Below are 23,174 nucleotides of genomic sequence, written 5' to 3'. Positions count from 1 at the left end.
CAGTCGTTGAAAATCCCTTTTGATGATATGAAACCTGTAAAATTGACATTACAAACATTATTAAAATATTTACAGACGTTTTGACCTCCACTCAGATGACTAGGATCTAATCCCAATTGCGCGCCCCGCTCTCTCTCTCTCTGAATTTTCTCTTTGACCAGTCCTCTGTCTTTTATTAGTTCGCCCCTGTAGCAGCCCACGAGTCTGTCCTTGATGTGAGGAGAGGCTCTTGAAATTGGGATATTTATCGATCCCCTGAACTCAAAAGAGCCACTTTAACGTCTCATCAATCTTAATCTGCTCTCCTCGGCCAATTATGCCCGACACTGCTGCAAGATTACAAGTGGATTTAGGTTTCAATTCCCAGAGCACTGCTCGAACGCTCGTAGAAACCAAAGCCGCTCTCCCTCCTTTTGTACCAGCTATAACATCCGCCATTCAAGTAAATATTACAAACTTGATCAGTTTTCAATTATGTAACCCATATTAAGATAAGATAAAAAAAATGGTGTAGCAACTAAGCAGCTCTATAAATCGAAGACACAGCCTATACCCTGAAAATAAACGAAAAGCTACTGTGTGCTTACGATACGAAGATTTTACGCAAAATAAATGAATACACACATAAATAAATAATTGTTTTGAGTAGACTTTGAATGAAAATTGAGTAGCCGATGAATAAAATCACACAGCATATATCTTTATGGCGCCAACTCAACATATGTTGTTAAACGATGAAATAGGCCTATACGATTTATTTTTATTTTTGTATGATTATTTTTATTTTTATTTATTACTGGTATTATTATTTTGTCAAATCTCACTTATTAGAAGTTATGTTGAACGAATAAAAATTTTACGCGATCGCAAATAGGCTAATTCGACAAGGCAACATTGGCTTCACCTGAGAAAAGCTAGTGAACCCTTTAATCCGAATCATGCCCCTCTCATAACACGCTTAATAGAGAAAGAGGCAATTGTAATGTGGCCTAGAGGGACACTTGTGAATCCAGACAATAGCCACGGCATTAATCCAATGCGCAGAGAGGATTAGCGTTTAAGCCTCAAGAGACCTTTAAAAAATTGGGATCAAACTAAAATACGTTCATATTACATAATCAGAGCGATCAGGTTTCACATATAACATGTAATCTCATCTGCCGCTGGGATGTCGATTGTGTAGGCTATATAAAACCATATGAAGGACATGTATTTAATCTTTTTTTAAAAATATTAGATATAGGCCTATGCTATACTATACTATACTATAATATAATATAGGCTACTATAGTAAAGCCTACGATACCCCCCCCCCCCCCCAAAAAAAATAAAAAAAAAATAAACAAGCTAACAAAATAAACAAGCTAACAAAATAACAATGCTAATAATAATAATAATAATAATAATAATAATAACGACTGTTCTTTTCGCCTTTTCCCGTTAAGTCTATATGCTTAATTTGTGTTGCCGATGTTCTAGTGATGTAGCTAGTGTTGATATCGGAGCACTGGTGAGGATTAGCAGATTATCATGCTGGAACTAAACAGGTGCAGTTGTACTCAGCAGATTTGAGCTGTGCTCTGTCCTGACGTCAGCTGTTAACAAAAAAAAAAAAAAAAAAAAAAAAAAAAACCCTGCCTAGCGCTATAGACTGATGTCACTGGAGTGTGGAGAGACAAAGGCATGATGGGAAAATAGATGATGTTTTCTCTCTTTGTGTGCCACTTTAGGGGGCCTAATACGATTCTGAAAAGAATACAAATATTTGTTTTGTAGTACAAACGTAGATATGAAATATCATTCGGCTAGTATAAAGAAGATATAACTGTAGCTTCTTTGTAAAATGTAAATATGGTGGTAATATAACGCTAACACACACACACACACACACACACTCATGTAAATACACTCATGACAGATACTGTACTCTGATTGGCTGCAGACGAACTGAGCCCCTCCCATTGGCTGTGAGAAGGCCTGTTGATTGGCCTGTTGTTTACTGCACTCATTAGCACTAGCATTAGCCTGTAGGCCTGCTGTCAAAATAGAAACTGTGCACACACATATACAGATGGCACAGCTCCCCTTGTGGTGATGTTACACAACTCAGATAAAAGAGTAATAAAACACACCCAATACAAGCATAAACACACATTTTTGAAACTAAATGCTGAGCAGGAAAAAAATATGTTGTCACTAAAATAGACCTACTTGCCGTGAGTCATAAATATGAATGAAACTGAATGAAACAAATTTGGGCCTTTTCATCCACAAATACTGAATAAACCAACAGTGGCATGCAATTAAAGGTTTAAAATAATCAGTACTCTAAGCATTTCATTTTAAGTTACCGATACAAAATCAGTGCATTTGATTTTAATATTAATCATTTTAATGGTGCTCATAGAACATTTCAGGAATTTATACACTGTGCCAGGATTTATGATTGATTGCATTCCAGTAAAATTACTTTTTAACATAAATGGTAGACAAAGAACAGCAGGAACACATCAGTCTGCATTTCTGCTTTGCGAATTGGCTAACACCGGTGGGAACATATTAGAGGTAATTGAGGCAATACTGATTTAGATCTGATAAAGGAATTCCTACAGTCAAAAAAGTAGAATGGCATGCAGAACTGCTTATAAATTGTGAATGAGTTTAAATAGATTGTATGCTGGGAGCTTTAATTACATTTTCTGCTATGCATACATACAACACTTCAGACAGTAAAGAAAATATATTGATAAATTAGGGGACTGGATTTTCTACAGACGCATAAATATCTCACCACTCATTTTTAACCTTCATTGACTAATGAAGGTCTGCAGAGCGAGTGGGGGCATTGATTATTCAGGGTATTATTAATAACATGTCTGCTACACATTCACAATACATATATCATATACAACATCTTCCAATGTAGAGCTGATAAAAATGTAACACGTTAACAAAGCACTGTTAACACTGAGAGACAACCAGTCAGTAGTAATTCTGTTATTAGAGTTGCTGAGAATAATGGAAATCCCCCCCCAAAAAATCCTCTTTTATATGCAAAATAAAATAAAAATAAATAAAATAAAATAAAATAAAACAGTGATTAGACAATTTTAGTTGCAAAAGAAAAATCGTCAGGCTATCATTATTAGCAGATTCAATTTGGGAAAAGGTAACAATAAATAATTAACTCATCTATATTGATCTTGATTGCCTCCCGATTGTTGGTTAAAATCATATTTGCTTTCATTTTTATAATAATTATATGTAATTAATTTGATGCAATGTAATATTAGTGGTTTTGAAAGGGTTAATCTCTCTTTAAATAGCCAAACTTGCCTCTGGAAATAACAACCCGGGGACAGAAACTTGCTGTGAGGAAAAAAAAGAAGAGAAATACATTTTTTTTTAAAATTTCGTTTAACTATAGATTTAAAAAATAAATAAATAAATATTCAGCAGAAAAAAGATGTAACACTGTCCAGAGCAAAACTTAACCCTACACACAGCCAGAAAAGCATAAACACAGTCCTAACATAAAGTAACCACACTAACTACACTGGTCTGCCTCTAGATTGACAGGTAAGATATATTTATATATCTGTTCTATGTCAAATTCTGTCATTCTGACAAAATGCCACGCTTAAGCTATGTATTGATAAATAAATGCTACCAAATGTGGAATTATGCTGACATTTCAGATGGAGTACCTCTGGTGGGACTTCTCTGCTCAGGTAAACCTACAGGTATGTTTGATTATGACTTAATAATTTCAATAACATAAAAAATTAGGTTTAAAAATGTTTGTGGCACACAGAAATTTTAAACCTGAGGACTGTAGGAAAGTGTCATGTCATGAAACTGACGTGTATGACTTACTCTTCATGCTGAATGGAGAAACGTCACTATACAGATTGCACTGTGTATTGTGTATACAGTAGATTTACTCACCTGCCAAGTTGTCCACCTCTTTCTCCTGCAGCAGACTGACAGCATCATCGTCCCCCTCCAGCATCAGCATCAGCTCTGTCTCAGGGCTCTGGCTGACCACGGCCTGGGCGCGGAAGCCCTTCCTCCCTCTCAGGGCCTTGTCTTCCTCAGGGCCTGCAGAGAGACAAGGGTGATGAAAACAGACATTATTTGTACTTAAGCACATTTGAGAATCACAAGGCATAAAAAATACATTAAAATATAAAAAAAAAATACATACATTAAAAATTATTCTGTGCAGCGTATCATATTATATTGTAAAAAATATACGGTGGGCATATGAATTTTTCTTTATTTTATGGTGTGATTTTTTGGCCAGGTTTTTGTGTATCTTTATATGAATTCTGAGTAAATCAATAAGCCACAACAGATAAATATATAATGGTAACCAAGCAACATAGGAACTTGGCTTATTATTATTTGTAATGACCTGTTCACACACACACACACAAAAAAAAAAACCTTATATATATATACTCCAAATACATTCACAGACATGCTACTGTGAAAATACTGCTGCTGCACACATAGCATATATATATAAAGGAACTCTTATATATAACACATGAAATCACCCCATAGAAGATACACAACTATACAGGTGGAGCTGGGGAAGGTGAAGGGTTTCTGAAGCCTGCTGCAACTGCTACAGCAAGCAATAACCAAGTATTTGAATGCTGAGCAGTAACCTCATTGGCTGCTGATATGAAAAGAAACCAATCATCTGTGCCATGTGAATAAAGATGTCATTATATCAGATTGCGTTAGAAACTATCAGAACTGAGCCATCTAGAGTTTCATGAAAAAAAAAAAAGGTTCTGAAAGTTATTCCAAATAAATAGTTTTTCTGTGGGGTTTTAGTTGTTGTGTGGAATCTGTAATTTCTTTTAAATTCAGACAGATTTGTAGAACTATATCATTATCATTATCATTATCATTATCAATACAATTAACGTCCTTTGTCTGAACAGACCTTAACACTTTATTTCTGGAATAACAGACCTTGTTATAGGAACAAACTCTGGAGTAAGTATCAGCAATGATGTCAAATTGAAATAAACAAGTTTTATTTTAAAATCCTGACTGGAACCACAGGCAAACTATAGCGTTTTACTCTAAACTGCTTAATTCTCCATTAAAGAGACTCATGATAAAGCATGTGTAGGCCCGTCTACATTTCGAAGTTAATTAGGCATAATGCAATCCACTCTCTAAATCTGGACGGGAACGAGATTGAACCGACAATGCAATTAAGCGACTGCTGATAACACCAAAGCTCATCAAGCAGCCTTATCAGAGGGAAAAAGAAAAATGATGCAAAAAAGTGTGTAGCCACTTTTTTTTTGTTATCGAACAAAAAAGATCATTCATCAGCTTTAATTACTAAATAAAAGAGAGAAAAATAGCAGTCAGGCCTGACACACGTCACTGCACACTGGATTCATCTTGTATAAGGTCAGATTTGTCTGATACACCAGAACAGAGAGATTTTTCTGTGGAAAAAAAGGAAATAAGAAACACTTATCAGAAATAGAAAGTGTCTGACACTCTTTTGATGTGTTTCTTTTCAGTGCAGGATTTAAAATGTTCCCTACACACCCGTGGGGTTCATGTACCTCGTCTCAAAGCGGTCACGTTCAAATGTTGTCAACACCACTACACGGACGAAGAAAGAAAAAGAGAAAGAGGGAGAGGGAAAAAAAATAAAATAACATAGCGGGCTTCCTGCTCTGTCTCATATCTCAGGAGCTTTCATCAGAGCCAAGGAAGAAGTGGGACCGCTTTTCGGAAATAGGGAGAGTGTAACATTTAGAGGCACAAAGCGGTCATGGATCAAAGCAGACAGAGGGAAACTTAAGACCGTAATTCTGTAAACCGTCATTATGCCTGTATTAAAGCAGGGTGAGCTGATGGAGCTGAGCTCCAGTCTTGACTGGTAAGATAAAGCTTAGAACCTCAGTGCAATGCAGACAAAATAAACCAGGTGGATTTTGACAAGAAAATGATCCTGAGCAAATGGGGAGAGTTTGAGGGGAAAAACATGAGTTTAAAAAAGTATTTGGCTTAAGGATGTTTTACACAAAGAAGGCCACAAGAAGGAAAACATACTTGTGCATACTTAAAGTCCCAACAGACCTAGTTGCTGCATATCGTCAGTTGCTGTATTTGTTGCTAACTTGTACACGTTCTTAGTTCTGGTAGCCCCTAGTAAGAGCTACAAACATCATTGACACTAATATATCATCATGTTCACATTAAATCAATTTTATATCACTAATAAAAGGTTGAACGTTAACTGAACCACTGGATAATGCATCATATCACAGAATAACATTAATCAACGTGTGCTCTCTTCCATTATGGTCATCCATCTGTACCACCAGGCTATTTGGGTTCACAATTAATTTTCATTCATTCAAAACATAGATCAAAATGCATTTTTGTACATGGGTCACAAAATACAAAATTTCTGAAAATGTACTCACCTTCAGGCCATTCAGGATGTTAAAAATGTAGCTTCTTCATCGGAAAAATGTAGCATTATATCACTTGCTCACCAAGGCATCTTCTGAAGTGAATGGGTGCCGTCAGAATGAGAGTCCAACAGCAGATAAAAATATAATGGACCATATCCATTAAAAATGAAGCTGTGCCATTGAGTGTGTGTGTGTGTGTGTGTGTGTGTATATGCATTTTAACATAAACCATTGTTTCTGGCCAAAACACAGGTCCACAATCCATAATGACGCTTCCTCAGTGAAAAAGTCTATCCAGTGTTGTCTTTTTGTGATGTTTTTATCAGCTGTTTGGATTCTTATTCTGATGGCACCCATTCACTGCAGAGCAGGTGATGTAATTCTTAATTTCTCCAAATCTGTTCCTATGAAGAAACAAACTGGCTCCGAGAGTAAATTCTCAGCATTTTTTTTTTTATTTTTGGGTGAACTATTCCTTTAAAACTTTTCCTGTGTTACTCTAACTAGCATAAACATGTGGCACATAATGATATTGAGTAAAATAGTCAGATTTTATATTGACTGAATTACTGCATATTTACATTTATCCTGCGTTGCCCACCATCTGGATACTTTTTTCCAACCAAACACACTGTAATGGATTCTAACGCCAAAAAATACAAATGCAGTGCTGCCACATAAAGTTAAGATGGAACTTGGGTATATTTATATTCCTACCTTTTGGAACATCCCTCACATCGAGAGTGCTATGAATCTTGCCTACAAAAGCTCACTAGCTTCTGGAACACAGTGATGCATGTTCCTATTTTGAGCAATGACACCGGTACAGAAGCTTCCTGTTTTTTCTCTTAAATGGCAAGCCTTTGATAGAAAGCCTAAATGGCCACATATATGAGATATCTAGTAACACAGACGACTATTTGTCAGTCTTAGGAATGAGGCTTGATGGGAACTCGAGATCACTACATTTCAGACTCCAAGAACCCCTTGCTTGTATTGTCAACCACCTCGTTTATCGGCACCCCTGAAGCTCGCTCACTGGACTCCTGTGAGCCATCACGGCCAACAGTGAGGCTATTCAAGCCCAGCACGGCTTACCCGCTCTGCCATCAGAGGGTTTATGTTACCCAGGGCACAAATTTGGCATGACGCAGCAGGGTTGAGAAAGACCAGGTGATGGCTGGTCTGCCATTCGTGGTGGGACTTGAATGATGTTCTTCGCTAAAAGCTTGGATCTGATCCATAAAGCTGGGGGACTGGGAGCTGTTACTGACTGACTGACATACTTGTAGAATAGCAAACAAATCAAAATGTGCTGAAGTAGATCTAGCTCTAAAGCTATATCCACTGACTAGCACAATATGATGAAAACCAAATATTTGAAGTGGGCTCAAAATAGCTCCTTCAGCGGCGCAAAACTGTTACTTGATGAGTAACTCGGTTTTTGAAGGCTTTGAAAAAGGAAAGAAAAAAGATTCTAGTTTGCAATTCAAATCTGTCATTCCATCACTATGTGACTTCTTCAACACACTGATCTCTTTACTTGGCCTTTTCTTTCAAAAGTCACATCAAACGAAAAACTGTGCATAGCTTGTGGCAAAACGAATTTTACAGTTTGTGAGAGCAGCTCCCAAGGTGGAAATATTTTAGTGCTCGGTAGTTTTACTGTTCAAGTTTTTTTCAGGCTTCAAACGGGCCTTCATTTAGTCACTTATTTTTGCTCAGAGTCCATGTTTTATTTATGGTTGGAGCTCTAGAGTATTTGCCTTGCACTTTTATTGCCCCACTTGAGTCATGCGTACTTGTAGTTTTAAATGAAAGAGCCAAACATTTTGGATATATATATATATATATATATATATATATATATATACATACAGTACAGACCAAAAGTTTGGACACACCTTCTCATTCAAAGAGTTTTCTTTATTTTCATGACTATGTAGACTGTAGATTCACACTGATATATATATATATATATAAAGAATGACACAATATTCCATTTAAGCAGTAATTGCATCTGATGTATCTTTCCATTCTGGGATTGACAGATGAGAGGCCTTTTGTAAAAATACACAATTTACTAAGACAGAAAAAGGGATTGTGGGATGTGTAGATCTATGTCTATTATAACTCTAACAAAATGTTGCACATGTGCCATAAGTGAATTTGCACACAAACAATGTGGCAACGTGGGCTTGCTGCGCTCGTCGATCAAACGACAGGAATTCTGCAGTCAGCTCTGGAAAAAGGAACCAAACTTCGTAAAGCGAAATTGGAGACCCATGCAAAGTTTTTGTTATGGTTTTACTCATGTGAGAAGCATTTGGTATCACACATACAGACCCAATATGGCTGATTACAAAGCCCACATGGAATCTATATGCACATTAGAATGCCTGCGTGTTTAAATATTTGGGTTTGATTTTTACATGCTTTTACAAGATTTGATTAGACTTTTACATGCTAATTAATTTCACATGCTATTACTTTCCATAAAAACTAAGTAACTTAATTAATACTTTTTTATGAATTAACACAATATTGTTATCCATTACTTTTAAAAGTAACTTCCCCAACACACAATGCCACATTTTGACTTTATTTTTCATTTTTTACAGATATTCTAGGGTTTTAGGCATCGCAACAAAAACTGAACAGGATAGCAAGCAATTTATTTTCACACTAAAATCACGTAAACATGCATATTGTTCACATCTAAGTATTTGAATTGAATTGAATCACACCTCTCGTACTTCCACCTTTCTTCTCGCTCTTTCACTCTTTCTCATGTAACAAGCTAATAAGATCTCTGTCCGGAGGGGTTCATTGGGTCAGGGCAGAGCTGGTCACCTGAAAATGAGACCGCAAGGACACTCGGAGGTAGAACAGGCTGTTAAAGAGGAGGATCAATATTAACCTGACTTTCATTTCATGCTTGCCCAATTCCAATCAGCTAACAATATACTCGGCCACTCGTGAATAAGGGGGAAGGTACTGTATCAAAACCTGAGACCCGCATGTAACATGCTCACTATTTTGTCAGCATGGCTAACAGACTAAACTGAGCTATTTCCCCACAAACATATGCAAAGGTACCTGGGAATGAGGCTCAGAGCAGTACGGTTTATCAAATGCTTATTCAACATAGTCAGCCGTTTGAGGTCCCATTAAATTCAGGCCGTTCTTCTATTTTCAGTGATTGAAGATTGTATTACAGCCACAGAAAATACATTAAATTACCATGAATCAAATATAATGATGTTGTTTCTAGGGCAGTTAGAAAATTTTTCGAATGAACCTGAGTCATATTTCATGTCCACCCATGTCATTTTCCATGAGGAGAAATTTGAAATATCGCTAAAACGCAGCGTACGTTCTAACGCAGACAAGCTCTATGAAAATATGCCATTGTGAATAAAAACAAGCCCCATATGCAGTGACTGCTGTCAACCGCCAGTGTTCTGACATTTGAGAGCAGCCATTTTTCAATCTCTTTGGTTTCTGGCAAAAATTTATGGAAACTTGTATGCACCCTTAACAGTTAATTCATTCAAATCACCTACGTTAACTCAACGTACATCGACCGCCAGTCACAAAAGCAGCTGTAAACCTCCACTACTGCCAGTTCAGCAAAGCACAGAGCTACTGACTTTTACAGTATCTTAAAATTATGATTTATATACCTTATTGCAATGCACATATGTACAGAGTTACATGTTAGGACTTTCATTCTATTGAAAAATAAGAGTGCTTTTAAAATCAACGGACTAAATGAATAAATAAAAAAATATTATTATAGATTTTTTTATATATTATTATATATTTTTTTAATTAAATTTTTCTTGTAAAAATATATACTGTATTTTTTTATTAAATTAAATTTGTTTTTAATTTATTAAAGTTAATAATCATAAGCTTGCATTTATCTTAAAACCTTAGCACCATTCTGCTGGTTTATGAAAGCAGTCCCTCCGTTTCTATAAAACCCATCTAGAAAAGTCATTTTTTGCTCTCCCTCTCTCTCACTTTTTCTCTCTATGGCATTGTGGGGGCAACATCTGACTACAGGCAATCCCTTTCACATGACAATCTTATGCATTATTCCACTCATTAAGGAATGGGAGAAGCCTTGGGACCTCAACAAGTCCTCAATCACAGCAGCCCCAGACACCAGACCACGGGTCCACAGAGACGCACTGACAACTTACCAAGGACAGGCAGAAAAAGAAGCTGTGCTTGAGGAATAAGCTTCTGAAGAAATGCAAGAGATACACTGGGTAATATGTTTGAAAGAGAGTGTGGATTTGATATGGTGGCAAAATGAATTAGTGGGGGGAAAAAGTCTGTTGTGACATGAGGAGGGGCCACCTGCAGGTCAAGGAACAGCTGGCATGTGTATGTACGAGTGTGCATGTGTGTGTTCTGGCTCTGACACACAGGCCATCTGACATGGCCTCAAAACAGTTGGGCACAAAAGGTTAGACATGTAGATAGACACAATATTACTGCATAACAAGTCACAGAACGCACTTTAAAATAACATAAGCAGTTTTAGGGGGTAACGCATGAGTTATCAGATTACTTTTTCAAGTAACTACTAAAGTAATGCATTACTTTAAACGAACGAGAAAATAGTTACTTTTCCGAATGAGTAACACAAGGTATTTAAGTCTTATGTAATGCATTACCTTCCATAAAAAGTAACTACCGTAAGTAACATAATTATTTACTAACTGGATACTGTAATCCATTACTTTTAAAAGTAACTTTCCCCAACACCGGACAGATCCATACCAAAATTCATCAATTGACTGGTTAATGTAAGATGTTTAGACCACAGAGTATTGACCAAAATCAAAGTGCATCATTTTCATTATGTTAGAAAGAGCAATCTATTGTCATCCCAGGTGGCCATTAGCAGCATTTTAGCAAAACATGCTGTCAAAATCACTCTCATATGCCTCTACACAAAAGTATGAGCTAATACCAAGGGTTCATTTGTGGATTTTTTTAATAAATGTGCTTATTTAGCTTGCCCCCTTGTAAGTTTCCCCATGTGTAATGGAAATAGTTACAGTAACTATTCTGTCCACAAGAGAGAAGTTGCCCCATTGTACTTGAGAATCAATAGATTTGCCCTTGTTCGGTTAATACACTCCCCCTCGTATCTTCAATTTGATGCCTGGAGGAGAAGCGCCCGCAGTGGTTAATAGTATTGAAACGTTTCTCTTTTAAAGCCTGTGTTGCGAGACACAGAGCCAAATCGACAGCCGTGCGGTGGGCAACACTGCAAGATCAAACGGGTCAATGAGGAAAAATGTTTGAGTGCAAAAGGCAGAAACAGTAAAAAAAAAGCACAGAGCGCAATTTCCTCTCAACAATGTGTGCCGTTAGGATATAAAAACCTGTCATAAAGCCCTCTTGCCATGTTCAATTGACAAGGCTCATAAATATACAACCTATAAAGCTGACAACGAACTGTTTCTCAGCTCTGAGAATATTAGTTGTGTCCAAGAGTTGATTCTAATTCTCATATGTGTATCCCATTTGGTGAACAATGATGTCATTGTATGAAATGAACGCAATTTAGGGATAATGAGCTAGACTGAAAGAGTCCAGCAAGATTTTTGATTGGCTGTTGGCAGAATTACTGACCGTAGTCCTCCAGCGATTTGTACGTGATGTCCAAGTGGGTGGAGCCAAAAGGGTTTCGGATGAATCTCCGCCTCCTCCGGAGGTCATCTTCCCAGTAATCCAGACGCCAGAAATCATGCAGCTGACTGGAAAAGGGGAAAAGACAGGAACTCCTGTTAGGAATCAGAAGAGAAAAAAAACATGTTGGAAAGCTAAAATTAAAAAAAATTAAAGCACTGAATATCATTTTATATGGTGGAACAAGCCCTGCTTACTACAGGGCACATCATACTTTGGCACATTAATATATTATCACTCATTTTGTTAAAAATACATTTACAAATGTGAAGCACTACAACAGACACACATGGAAACCCATTTTTGTTACATTAGGGAAAAAAAATTATGCTTTGGTAAATCATATGAAAAATATAATATTAAGAAGTGGGAAAAAATTACATGAAAAGTTGGAATTATGACAAAAAGCCAAGATTATGAGATGCTAAGACAGAGTTATGAGATAAAAAGTCAGACCTATGACATACTAGGTCTTAATTATAACATAAAAAGTTGGAATTGGGACAGTCACAATATGACAAAAAACTATGAGACAATAAGTCATAATTATAAGAAAAGTGTCTAAATTGTGGCCCTCGACACATTATGAGATAAAAGTCTAAATTACGACATAAAAAGGTGAAATAATGACATAAGTTATAAATATGTCAAAGTCAGAATTATGAAATAAAAGTCGAACTTATGACACTACGCATTAATTATGAGATAAATGTACAAATTATAAAATAAAACGTAAAATTTTGACATATAAAATGATATTTATCTATCATTATCTATTGATATTTCATTATTATACTATACTAAGATATACCAAGACACAATAATGAGATTGAAAGTTGGAATTATATTGTAATCAATATTATAAGATAAAATGTCAAAGACACTCATTATGAAATGAAGACATTACATAATAATTGTATTACTTGCATAGATTCGACCTTCTCATAATTTCATTTTTTGTACATAATTTCATTTTTTGTACAAAGTGTGTCATAATTCTGACAGCTTATCTTATAATAATGACTTAGTAATCATGACTCTTTTTATGACATAATTAGGGTTTGGCAAAGCATGTTTTGTTTCTTTCGTATGGGAGAAATGGGCTTTCACAGACACACACAAAGAAAGCACTTAAATTTATACAGCAGTGTAATCCTCTACATACAATGCCATGGAGAACTGCATTCTGGAGGGCACCCAAACCAAAGGTTACACATGAGGGAGATTCAAATGATATCTGGTAAAATATAGCTAATTCATGAAGTTCATTAGCTCCAAAAACCCAGTCACGCTTTTGCACGAGAACCCCTCAGGCACAGACAAATACATAACAGCAAGTCCCATTAACAAATACGGTCTCAAATTACAAGTATAAATGGCGCAGCTTGCCTCCTCTTTACTGTGTTTTTTAACAAGTCTTGTAAATCAGAGGTAGGACCCTCTATGCAGCCGGAGAGGGGTTTTAATGATGCTGGGGTCTCACCATAGCCACAGCCCAGGACAATAAAACAGGGACCCCCTCCCTCGGCATATGTGCAGCTGTGATTAAAATAACGTGCTGAAATATTCATTGAAATGATTCCCAGAGCCCTGGAGCAAGCTGCAGAAAATTGCGTTTTTATTCATTATTAATAACAGCGAATTAGCGGCCGTATAAAAGAAAAAATGAGAGGCCGAGAAAAAAGGGGAGCACAGGGAATGAGAGGGAAATGGCTACAGCATGTGGTAACCATCTTTGTAAATGATTATTCCAACATTAGCAGGGACCTGGACTAATTTTATTGCTTGCAGCTAATGCAAACCATTAAGGGCAGGGACCAGCATCAGGTTACTAAGTGCAGCTCGTTTCGAGCGCGCTCGGGCTGGAGATGTTTCAAAGGATTTAAAACAGAACGAGAGAGAGAGGGAAAGGAAAAATCACAGAAAGGAAAAGCAGGCCAGCACTGAATAATACTGCAGCTAATTTACTCCAAAGAGGATTTAGAGAGTGATGATGGGTGTAATTGGGGGATAGATGACAGCATGGTATGGGACAATCAACAAATTCCACATGTGGTTTGTCTTTATTACCAGCTACTCATGGGGAAATACACAATCCACTTTGAGCCATATACTAATTTCCATCAAAAACTATGACACGAGTCATTAGTCTATGTTCCTATCTTACAGACAGAGGGTAAAGGACTATCTGGTGGAATCTTGGACAAATAATAATTGATTTGTAGGGGAGAAAGGACTAATTCAGACAAGTATTAATATTCTATCATCATATAGTTGCTCTTATTTTAATTATTATTATTATTTTTTGTCATTGTGCAGCTTTGTTCCATATAATGGCAGTTCATAATTGTTTGTTAAGCTTTAAAAATAATAATAATAAATAAGACAACAAATGGCATTGTTTCTCACATCATAACTAAACCATGACAGTTTAAAAATGTTTATTGAAAATTTAATTTATATATAATATTAATATAATGGAAGTACCAATAGATCTTTACAATCTTGTCATTTCACCAGATCAAATTAAGTCATTTTGATTACAAATTACAAGGATAAAAATGAAGAACAATTACAGATAAATCATTCACAATAATCTCTATAAAATGCATCTAGAATATAGATGAACGAATTTCTATTACATATTGACTTTCAGAGCTGAAATGGAGGGGACGTTTAATTTAAATAAATATAAAAAATATTTATATATATAAAAAAAAATTGTTTCAAATGTTTTACATTTTATAGTTATTTGATATAATTACTACATTTTAGTTATTAATTTTATAAAAAATAATTATAAAAAATAATTTTCTATTTTTTTTTACTTATGATAGAACTTTTATTTTCATCTCTTAACAGAATATTTTATTTATAAACATTTATTTATTTATAAGCTATAGATTGTATTGAATGGGCCTCTCTCTACTCTGCCATAATATTGAGGCAGTCTAAACAGATTAAAGTGTTACAGCAGGATCACATCACAAAAGCTGCTCCTTGTTGCGTGAATATTATATCTACAAATGTCAAGAAATCAGGAGGCTCAAGGGACTTAGCCAAGCTCTGACAGCAACATGAGTGCTTGCTCTCAGTTTAACATCAATCAAGAATGTGTGTGTGTGTTTGTAGGAAACAAAGCCTGTTTGCATACATGAGCGGCATGCCAAAAGTTCATCATTCGCCGGGGTATGAAAAGCAAAGCGTTGTGTCTGTGACTTGTCTGTTGTCAGTCTTATACCTCGATAGCCAGACAGAGATGTCAAGAGGCGGAGAGGCCAAAGTCACATAAATGACATTGTAAATGCAAGATTACAGCGTGAAAAAAATGTAAATCCCACCACGGCAACCAGGCGATTACCATTTAAGATTATAACATCCAAAGCTGCCTGCGAGTCAGCAACGTAGCGCATGAGAAATCCATGGACGTACACTTTGAAGATTTACGAGTTTCCCCTCCCACAGCATATATGATGATTTTAATTTGGTTTGACAGTGGTATTTTGGCTGTGTACAGCAATTCCGATGAAAGCCCAAACATTTTCGTTTTCTTCTTAATAAGGGGATTAGACAAGCACAAGGTATTACAATGAATGATAAACTGAAGGGTGCTTGATGACACCGTTTACATTTCTTCACCCACTCTTTCCCCTAAAGCATATGCTTTTACTTTGCTGGTGGTTTCCGCAGGATTGGATGAGGGTCCAGTGATACGTTAAACCCTGCGGTCACCATATAGAGCTGGATTTAGTCAGTGCCAAAATTGCCATGATGCAAGTTTCCTCATCCAGGGTGGTCCAGTTCAAAAGAGAGGTCTTCTTCCCACAGGGGCATTATGAACACATACTGTACTCTTTTAGTCCATTAAATATATCACAGCAGTCCTTCTGAAGAGCATTAAATATAAGAGGTTATATTTAAGGAATATGACACGAGTATGAGAGCTGATGGTGTGTAAAAATAATATTCAGTTTTTAGACATAATATTGTCTGTTTCTTTGTCTTTTTTGCTCCACCAATGAAAATAGTTTTAAAAGAAATCGACAGCAGAATTCACAGTATTTCTTTTTACACTGAAAAAAAGTATGAAGCAGGACAGTGAAATGGGACAAAATTAAAGGTCAAGAACTTTTTTTTTACTTGAGCGCCATGTTTTTAGAATGTTGTGTTGCATGATGTTTCAAAAGACACAAGACTCAAGCACAACAGTCAAATACATTAATCGAGCGCTTGTTTACATATAAAAACAACAGAAAAATTAATTTGTGCACATTTTAGAGCAACCCAGCAGAGGTTTTTTGTTCAATGACAAAGAACGAATAAGTTAAGTGAATAATTCAACTTATTTCACCACTAATGCACAGTCTGAGAGTGTCTATATTATACTGTGACAAAGTGCACTACAAAATTATTAATTTCAATAAGAATAAAGCATTGTAAGGGCAGAGAGGAAGAACATAAAGGTCTATGATTTTTTTTTTATCCTGCTGAACAATGGCAATATGGGATCACTTGGGTAGTAAATATTCAGTCCCTGTCACCAGGCTTTATTTAGCATTTTATCGTTGCACAATCACAATGTCCAAAAGACACTTCTTGATACAATGCATTATGTTTCTAGAATGTAGATACAGAACACATTAGCAGTAGTGTATTCATGCATCAAAATGGATCTTACACATTTCTATCTATCCAGCAGCGCTTATGGAATGCCACTCAAGTTTGACCAGAACTATAACAGTTGTATAAAAAAGATGTATCACAACACAATTGTATTGTTTTCCAGGAGTCTTTATTGGAAAATAAAAGCTGTGCCAAATAGACTACTTAATTGTGTTTTATCTAAAAAAGGAATTATATAACTATAATTCTCGCTGGTGTTCTCGTTAAAGAGTGGATCCTGATAGCCAATTCATCTGAATGGTAATCACTCACTAGAATTAGCTCCTGACACGCTCGACTTTACCAATCGCACAGCTCATGATGACAGGCATAAAGGATGGTGGAGGGCTGGCCCTCTTCGAAAGCGGCTCAAATTTATTAGTCACATCGGCCATCAGTCACCCAAATGGATTTCCAACTGCATTTTAAAAGCTAATTTCCCTGCACTGATAACCAAAACTATCAGTCGACCAGAGTGCCAGTCATTATTTACTACTGCTTTGGGTCTTATTTTATTTTTCTAAATGCATCACAAAAGACTGGTGTAAAAAATTGTGTATCCACCTCTCCCTTTCACACATTAAAAACAATCTAAGAGAGCAAGGGAACAAGATTTAGGACCCTTGTATCCATAGGGCATGTGTTGTTTGTGAAAGGCTGTAAAAAATTGACAGCCATGATTCAGTCTAAAATGGCAAAATGGGAAATAAAGGAAAGGCTAACAAGTTAATCTTGAAAAATATATATATAGCTATGTTTTTGTTTGGAAAGCCAGGCTGCACATATGATCTATTGGGCTTTTACACTGGTATTGTGGGGGATTAAGGGATGCTGGTTCATGAGATGGATTACCCTGTTACCGTGCTGCTCTGCAGGGCTTGAGCAGTATCCATCTCCAAAGATTCATTTAAGTGGGAGGATTCAGTGGTGCAACTGTTCCGTCTAGACACCTCTTTGACCACCTCTGAGTCTCTGAGCAGAATCTTTCTGAATAAGCCCTTGTTCACACAAGACAGCAAGAAAACACATGAAATCCCAATCTTAATCTTAAATGTAGTTTGAAATAGTTTCAGAACTGTCACATTTGACTTTTTTTTTTCATTATAATTTATATTTTGTGGCATTTGTGCATATGCAATATACATATACAATGTGCATTAATGTATAGTTCCCCACACAGTCACTAGCTGGGTTTCCATCAAAAATTGCGAATTTAACTTATGCACAAAATTCACAAATAACCTTTAAATCCGACGAGTAAAGAGAACAAAATTTCTTGATAGACTGGCACTAAATATCATTAAGAAAAGTAGGAGAACACACTAAAAATGATAATTTTCATATATAATAAATTACTTGCGCATCAGAGCGAGCAGACGAAACACAATAAATGCTTTCGGAGTTGGAAGCCTGCTTGATAATGGAGATAATTCCAATACATTATCGTGGCATAGAAAACACTCATAGTCATTACAAAAAGAGGATTATGGCCAATGATATATTAATAAAACGAACCATATTTTGACTCGAAAGCCAATCGCTGGCAAACAGTTCACAATCCATTTTTGGTTTCTGTTTTTAATTTATTGGCTTATATGTACACATGCAGAATAATGGCTTTGGCTGGGGCACTAAATTATCATTAAATTACCATGTTAAATTGACAGCTCTAGAGAAGAATACAGTCATGAGCACGGTCATTGAGGCCACTGATAGATAGTCTCTTGTTGTGGCACATAAGATAAAGGGAATAGCGCGGAAATTCAATAAGGCACCATTATGTTCTCATTAAATGCATCCTTTGGAGACATAAATGGAGCATAATTAGTAAAATAGCGGTAATCAGCGACTGCTCTATTTTGGGGGTAGCCTGGCTTTCCTCAGTGCCACACTGACTCTGTGATGTTATGGCAGCCATTGACCATGTTCATGACACTAAACACATGCTCAACACTTTGAGTGAAGTTAAGCCAACTCTCTACTCCCGTTGCATATGGCTGTATGAAATTGGGGGGTATTAGCACTACTTAAAACTAATATAGCTTGATCTTCAGAGTTTGAAAGCCAAAATCCAGTCCAAGATGGAAATCATTTAATATGCTTTTACAATACTTATTTGAGACAATACTCCTCATGGAATTGCACCTCAGATGGAAATTATTTCCGCCTAAGGCAGCCTGACAGGGAAAGCCACAAAAGAGGATGCCTCATGCAATATTTAGAAAACAGCTTTCAGTAAACAGATCTTCTCTGGATATTCTCTAGCCTGAACTTTTCATCTTTTTCCTGGCTTTCATTCCTTCCCAAGGGTTTATATCTGAATCAAAGCCAAATCATACATAAACATACCATATAAATCGCTACAGAGCATCCAGCGTCCAAGGTATTAGTGACTTTTTATCTCACAGTTAGGACTTCTTCTCATGATTCTTGAGTTTATATTTCTCAAATCTGTATTTCTTCCCACAATTCTAAGTTTATATCTCACAATTATGAGAAAAAAAGTCAGAATTGTGAGATATAAACTTACTATTGCAAGAAAAAAAGTAAAAATTGTGAATTAGTCATGATAACCTTTTTTTATTTTTATTCCCCGAAAAAACTGAATTGTGAAATATAAATTCAAAATTCGAAAAAAAAGAGGAAATTTCAAGATAAATACTGAGAGTTCTGAGAAAAAGTCAATTCGTAGATTTAAATTCGCCATCATAATTTATAACTTCAATTCTAAAAAACAAAACATTTGAATTGTTATATATAAACTTGCAATTACAAGTTTATAACTTGAGAAAAAGGATATATACTCGAAATTGCAAAAATTGCAAAACAAAAAAAAAAAAGTATTCTTTGGCACAACCAACCTTCCATACAAACTCCTTTCTGTAGCTGAATCAAACTAAAATACTTGAGAGGACATATATAAATCACTTTGGCTTAAGACTGGCAAGGCCTGCACCGCAGGTCACTGCGTTGGATGAAGACAGACATGGCCGCCTGTGTGAGAGACAGAGTTCTAGTACAGGTCAGACGTCACTTCTCACCTGTTTCGGCAAACAATCAATCTCTCACCAAAGACCAAGCCAACCGAGTGGTAAAATACTAGCAGTGGCACTCTTTTCTGTTGAAACTGATGACCGTTCCAACAGCTCTCTCTTCCCAGAGATAATTAGCACAGGCTTTGAGGTTAAGCATGCCCAAGGGGAAGTGACTTTGTGTAGGTCAAAAACAATCGTTGTGAAAGTTTCCAGCTTGCAAATGGTGACCACAGGTGTTCAGCTAAGCAAACGTTTTGTAACAAAGGGAGCTTCAGTGGAAACTAGTGTAGTGGACTTGATTAGTTCAAAACTGGACATGATGTGAAACATAGCAATGGAAGGAAAGGGTGTGTTTAACAGTTGTTTCAACAGTTCCTCCACCAGTCTTCAAATGTCAAAGATCATTTAAATCATATTCACTGTTCTCTCCTGCTTTCTCTCCTGCATTCATTATTTCAGTTCTTCATTAACAAACGTACATTTTTGGCTCCTTATTTCCAGCAATTCAATGTGACTTGCAATCTTTGAAAATAAATGACACAACAGTTAATCTTTTATTTAAAGGGGTCATATGATGCAACTCCAAATGTCACGATGTGAGAAGATTTGCATAACGCCGTCCAAATGTTCACGCAAAGAACAAAGGCGTTACTTTGAATCTCGCTGTTGCGGCTGGCACCATGCCGTGGAGACGCTGTTTTGTTGTGAAAGCAAAAACACTTTGTTTGGTCTTCCAAAAGAGGACACGACTAGAAATCTGTTGTTAAGTTGTATTTACAACACTGTTCCAGAACAGTTTGACCGAAATATTCAGATGTGTGCAGCACATTTTATGGAGGAATGTTTCCTGATCTTGGGAGAGGAGACTACAATGCCGTTGTCCTAACATTTTATCCTATCATCAGATTTTCCTACCAGGGTTTACTGCGAATGCGCACATCAATATTGCATGCTTTTTCTCATGCTGAACAACAATATTTAACATATTTGCTGTAAGGGTAGGTTTAGGGTTGGGGTAGGTGTAGACTTCACTAAAGCACAATCTTGGAGGTAGAAAAAAAGAGTTTGAGCAGTGTAGAGCAGCGGTTCTCAATTCCAGTCCTCGTGCCCCCCTGCTCTGCACATTTTGAATATTTTTATTATGGCTTCAGACGTTTGTTCTATTCGAACGTAAGTGTCCTGCAAAGTGGACATCACAGGATATTCTGCCATGATTCCAGTTCGAAGCAAACATATATGTTCCATTCAAAGTGCATTGACGTGTGCGAGACATGAATTTAAATTGTATTTATTTACAGAGGTGTATGATGTCACACTTGTCCGTGTGTAAAGACATTGCACAGCACAAATCTGTGAGTGAATGTTCTGAAGTGGGGTAACTTCAACAGATTCCCCCTGCTCAGGGAGTAGCAATGAACACTGTGTAGGGACCATGTCAATGGGAGCACAGTTCATGCACAGAGCTCACTTCTATCGAGCTGATTATCTGAATCAGGTGTGTTAACAGAGAGAGACATGCAAAAAAATACAGAGTTGGGGGGTGCGAGGACTGTAATGAAAGTGACATGACATACAGCCAAGTATGGTGACCCATACTCAGAATTTGCGCTCTGCATTTAACCCATCCAAAGTGCAACAACCTTAGGGTTATGAGTCAAACTCTCTAACCATTAGGCCATGACTTCCCCATTAAAACCTTGACCTACCCCATAATTGAGAACCGCTGAAGAGTAGAGCTTGTTGTTTGTCATTTCTCTGATCACAAATGCAGACATGGTTTTGTGTTTACACTGCGCGATGCAACGCAACACGTAAAAACACATTATAAGTCATTATAATCCGTAATTATGTCCCCACTGGATGCAACAAATGGCTCGTTTGTAATGGGCTTTGTTGTTTTTGTTTTGTAGTGCCGGTGTTCTAACCGGGACACGCATTACAATATGGCAAGGGGTGTAACATTTCCGTCACACGCTTGAGGCATTTGGCCAATCACAACACACTGGATAGCTGGTCAATCAGAGCACACCTCGCTTTTCAGACCGATGAGCTTTGTAAAAATTTACGCATTTCAGAAAGGCGGGGCATAGAGGAGAAACAATAATGTACAATATGTGGAAAATAATTTGTTTTTTGACCCTTAAACTGCATAAACAAATTACACCAAATAGACAAAATAATGTTCTTTTTAGCAACATCATATGACCCCTTTAAACCTTAGTCCAAAATCACAATTGGGGGGGTGGGGGGGGGGGCAAAAACCCAAAAGGGCTGTATATATTCCCCTTCAATTGCTGCTATTAGAATTGATAACCTTTCAACCATTCCCAATGAGACTGCTTAACCAAGCCGTGCGTAACTGGAAGACTCCATTCTATCACCAAGTTATTATCCAGTACCAGACTCCTGCCATCCATCAGACAAGAGACCACGCACACCATTATTCAAGGGAAATGGTGCCTCCCTCATTCTCCTCCTTCCAACAAATCAATACATGCCACTACTCTCCATCTCTTGGCACTGTCTTTTTTCTTCATCTCCATCCTTTGTGTCAGCAACAACAACAAAATAAAAGTGATTACAAGAGAAAGTGTTGACAATCAATACTTGCGTCAGGTTAAGTTAAGGTCTGACGTGGTCCAGGTATGCTGGTCCTCAATCAGTTGTCAGACATAGTGCTGACATTGACAAACGGCATGAATGCAACAACGGGACGCCGTTCCACTGTGACCACAGACTTTACATTTTTGATACAGGCAGCCATTCTGGAGCAATTAGAGACTGTTAAGAGCTACATTAAACTCAGGGTAATAGACACTAAGAAGGAGTATTTTTGGACACCAAGCATAGTCAGCTACGCGCCATTGAATCGCAAATAAATGCTGATTGAAAATCGGTGAGTGTCTGCTTTACTCAGTGTGACAAGATGCCTGGAAAGACTGCTGAGTGGTTTTTGCAGAGCTAGCATTAGATTTTAAACACACAATAGCCATGTTTAAAATAATATAGAATACATTGGGATTAAAAAGGATAAAAAAATGCAGAATAACTGAAAGAAAACAAACATAATGCAAAAAAAATAAAATAATGCCATACAATAAAACTGTTTAAAATGTGTATTGTTGCATTTATATTGTACATTTGAAAACGTGTGTAATTTCTGTGGTATCCAAATATACATTTACTTATAATTATTATTTAGATACAAATATTTATTTAAATATTTATAATGTATTATGTATTTATTATTTATTATGGATATGATTATGGAGGATAATGACTGCTATATTAATATGAA

The 23,174-nt window shown here is 36.6% G+C and overlaps 1 protein-coding gene across 13 annotated transcripts in view; it reads right to left on the bottom strand.

The window, feature by feature from the left end:
* Positions 1–23,174, bottom strand: part of LOC132107837 (neurobeachin-like) — a 275,916-nt gene that overhangs the window by 84,603 nt on the left and 168,139 nt on the right. For 9 of the 13 annotated variants that reach the window (XM_059514113.1, XM_059514115.1, XM_059514114.1 and 6 more), the window contains 2 exons: positions 12,123–12,274; positions 3,949–4,101 (listed from right to left, as the gene is read on the bottom strand). In XM_059514113.1, the coding sequence (XP_059370096.1) occupies positions 3,949–4,101; positions 12,123–12,274 (305 nt within the window). Of the gene's footprint in view, positions 1–3,336; positions 3,370–3,948; positions 4,102–12,122; positions 12,275–23,174 lie in introns of all 13 variants that reach the window. The other 4 variants (XM_059514118.1, XM_059514120.1, XM_059514124.1 and 1 more) reach the window with 2 other exon arrangements.

This window comes from Carassius carassius, chromosome 28 (assembly GCF_963082965.1).
Source record: "Carassius carassius chromosome 28, fCarCar2.1, whole genome shotgun sequence".
In the NCBI taxonomy this organism is placed as follows: domain Eukaryota; kingdom Metazoa; phylum Chordata; class Actinopteri; order Cypriniformes; family Cyprinidae; genus Carassius; species Carassius carassius.
Note: the sequence above shows the minus strand (reverse complement) of the source record. Positions and strands in the feature narration are given on the sequence as shown.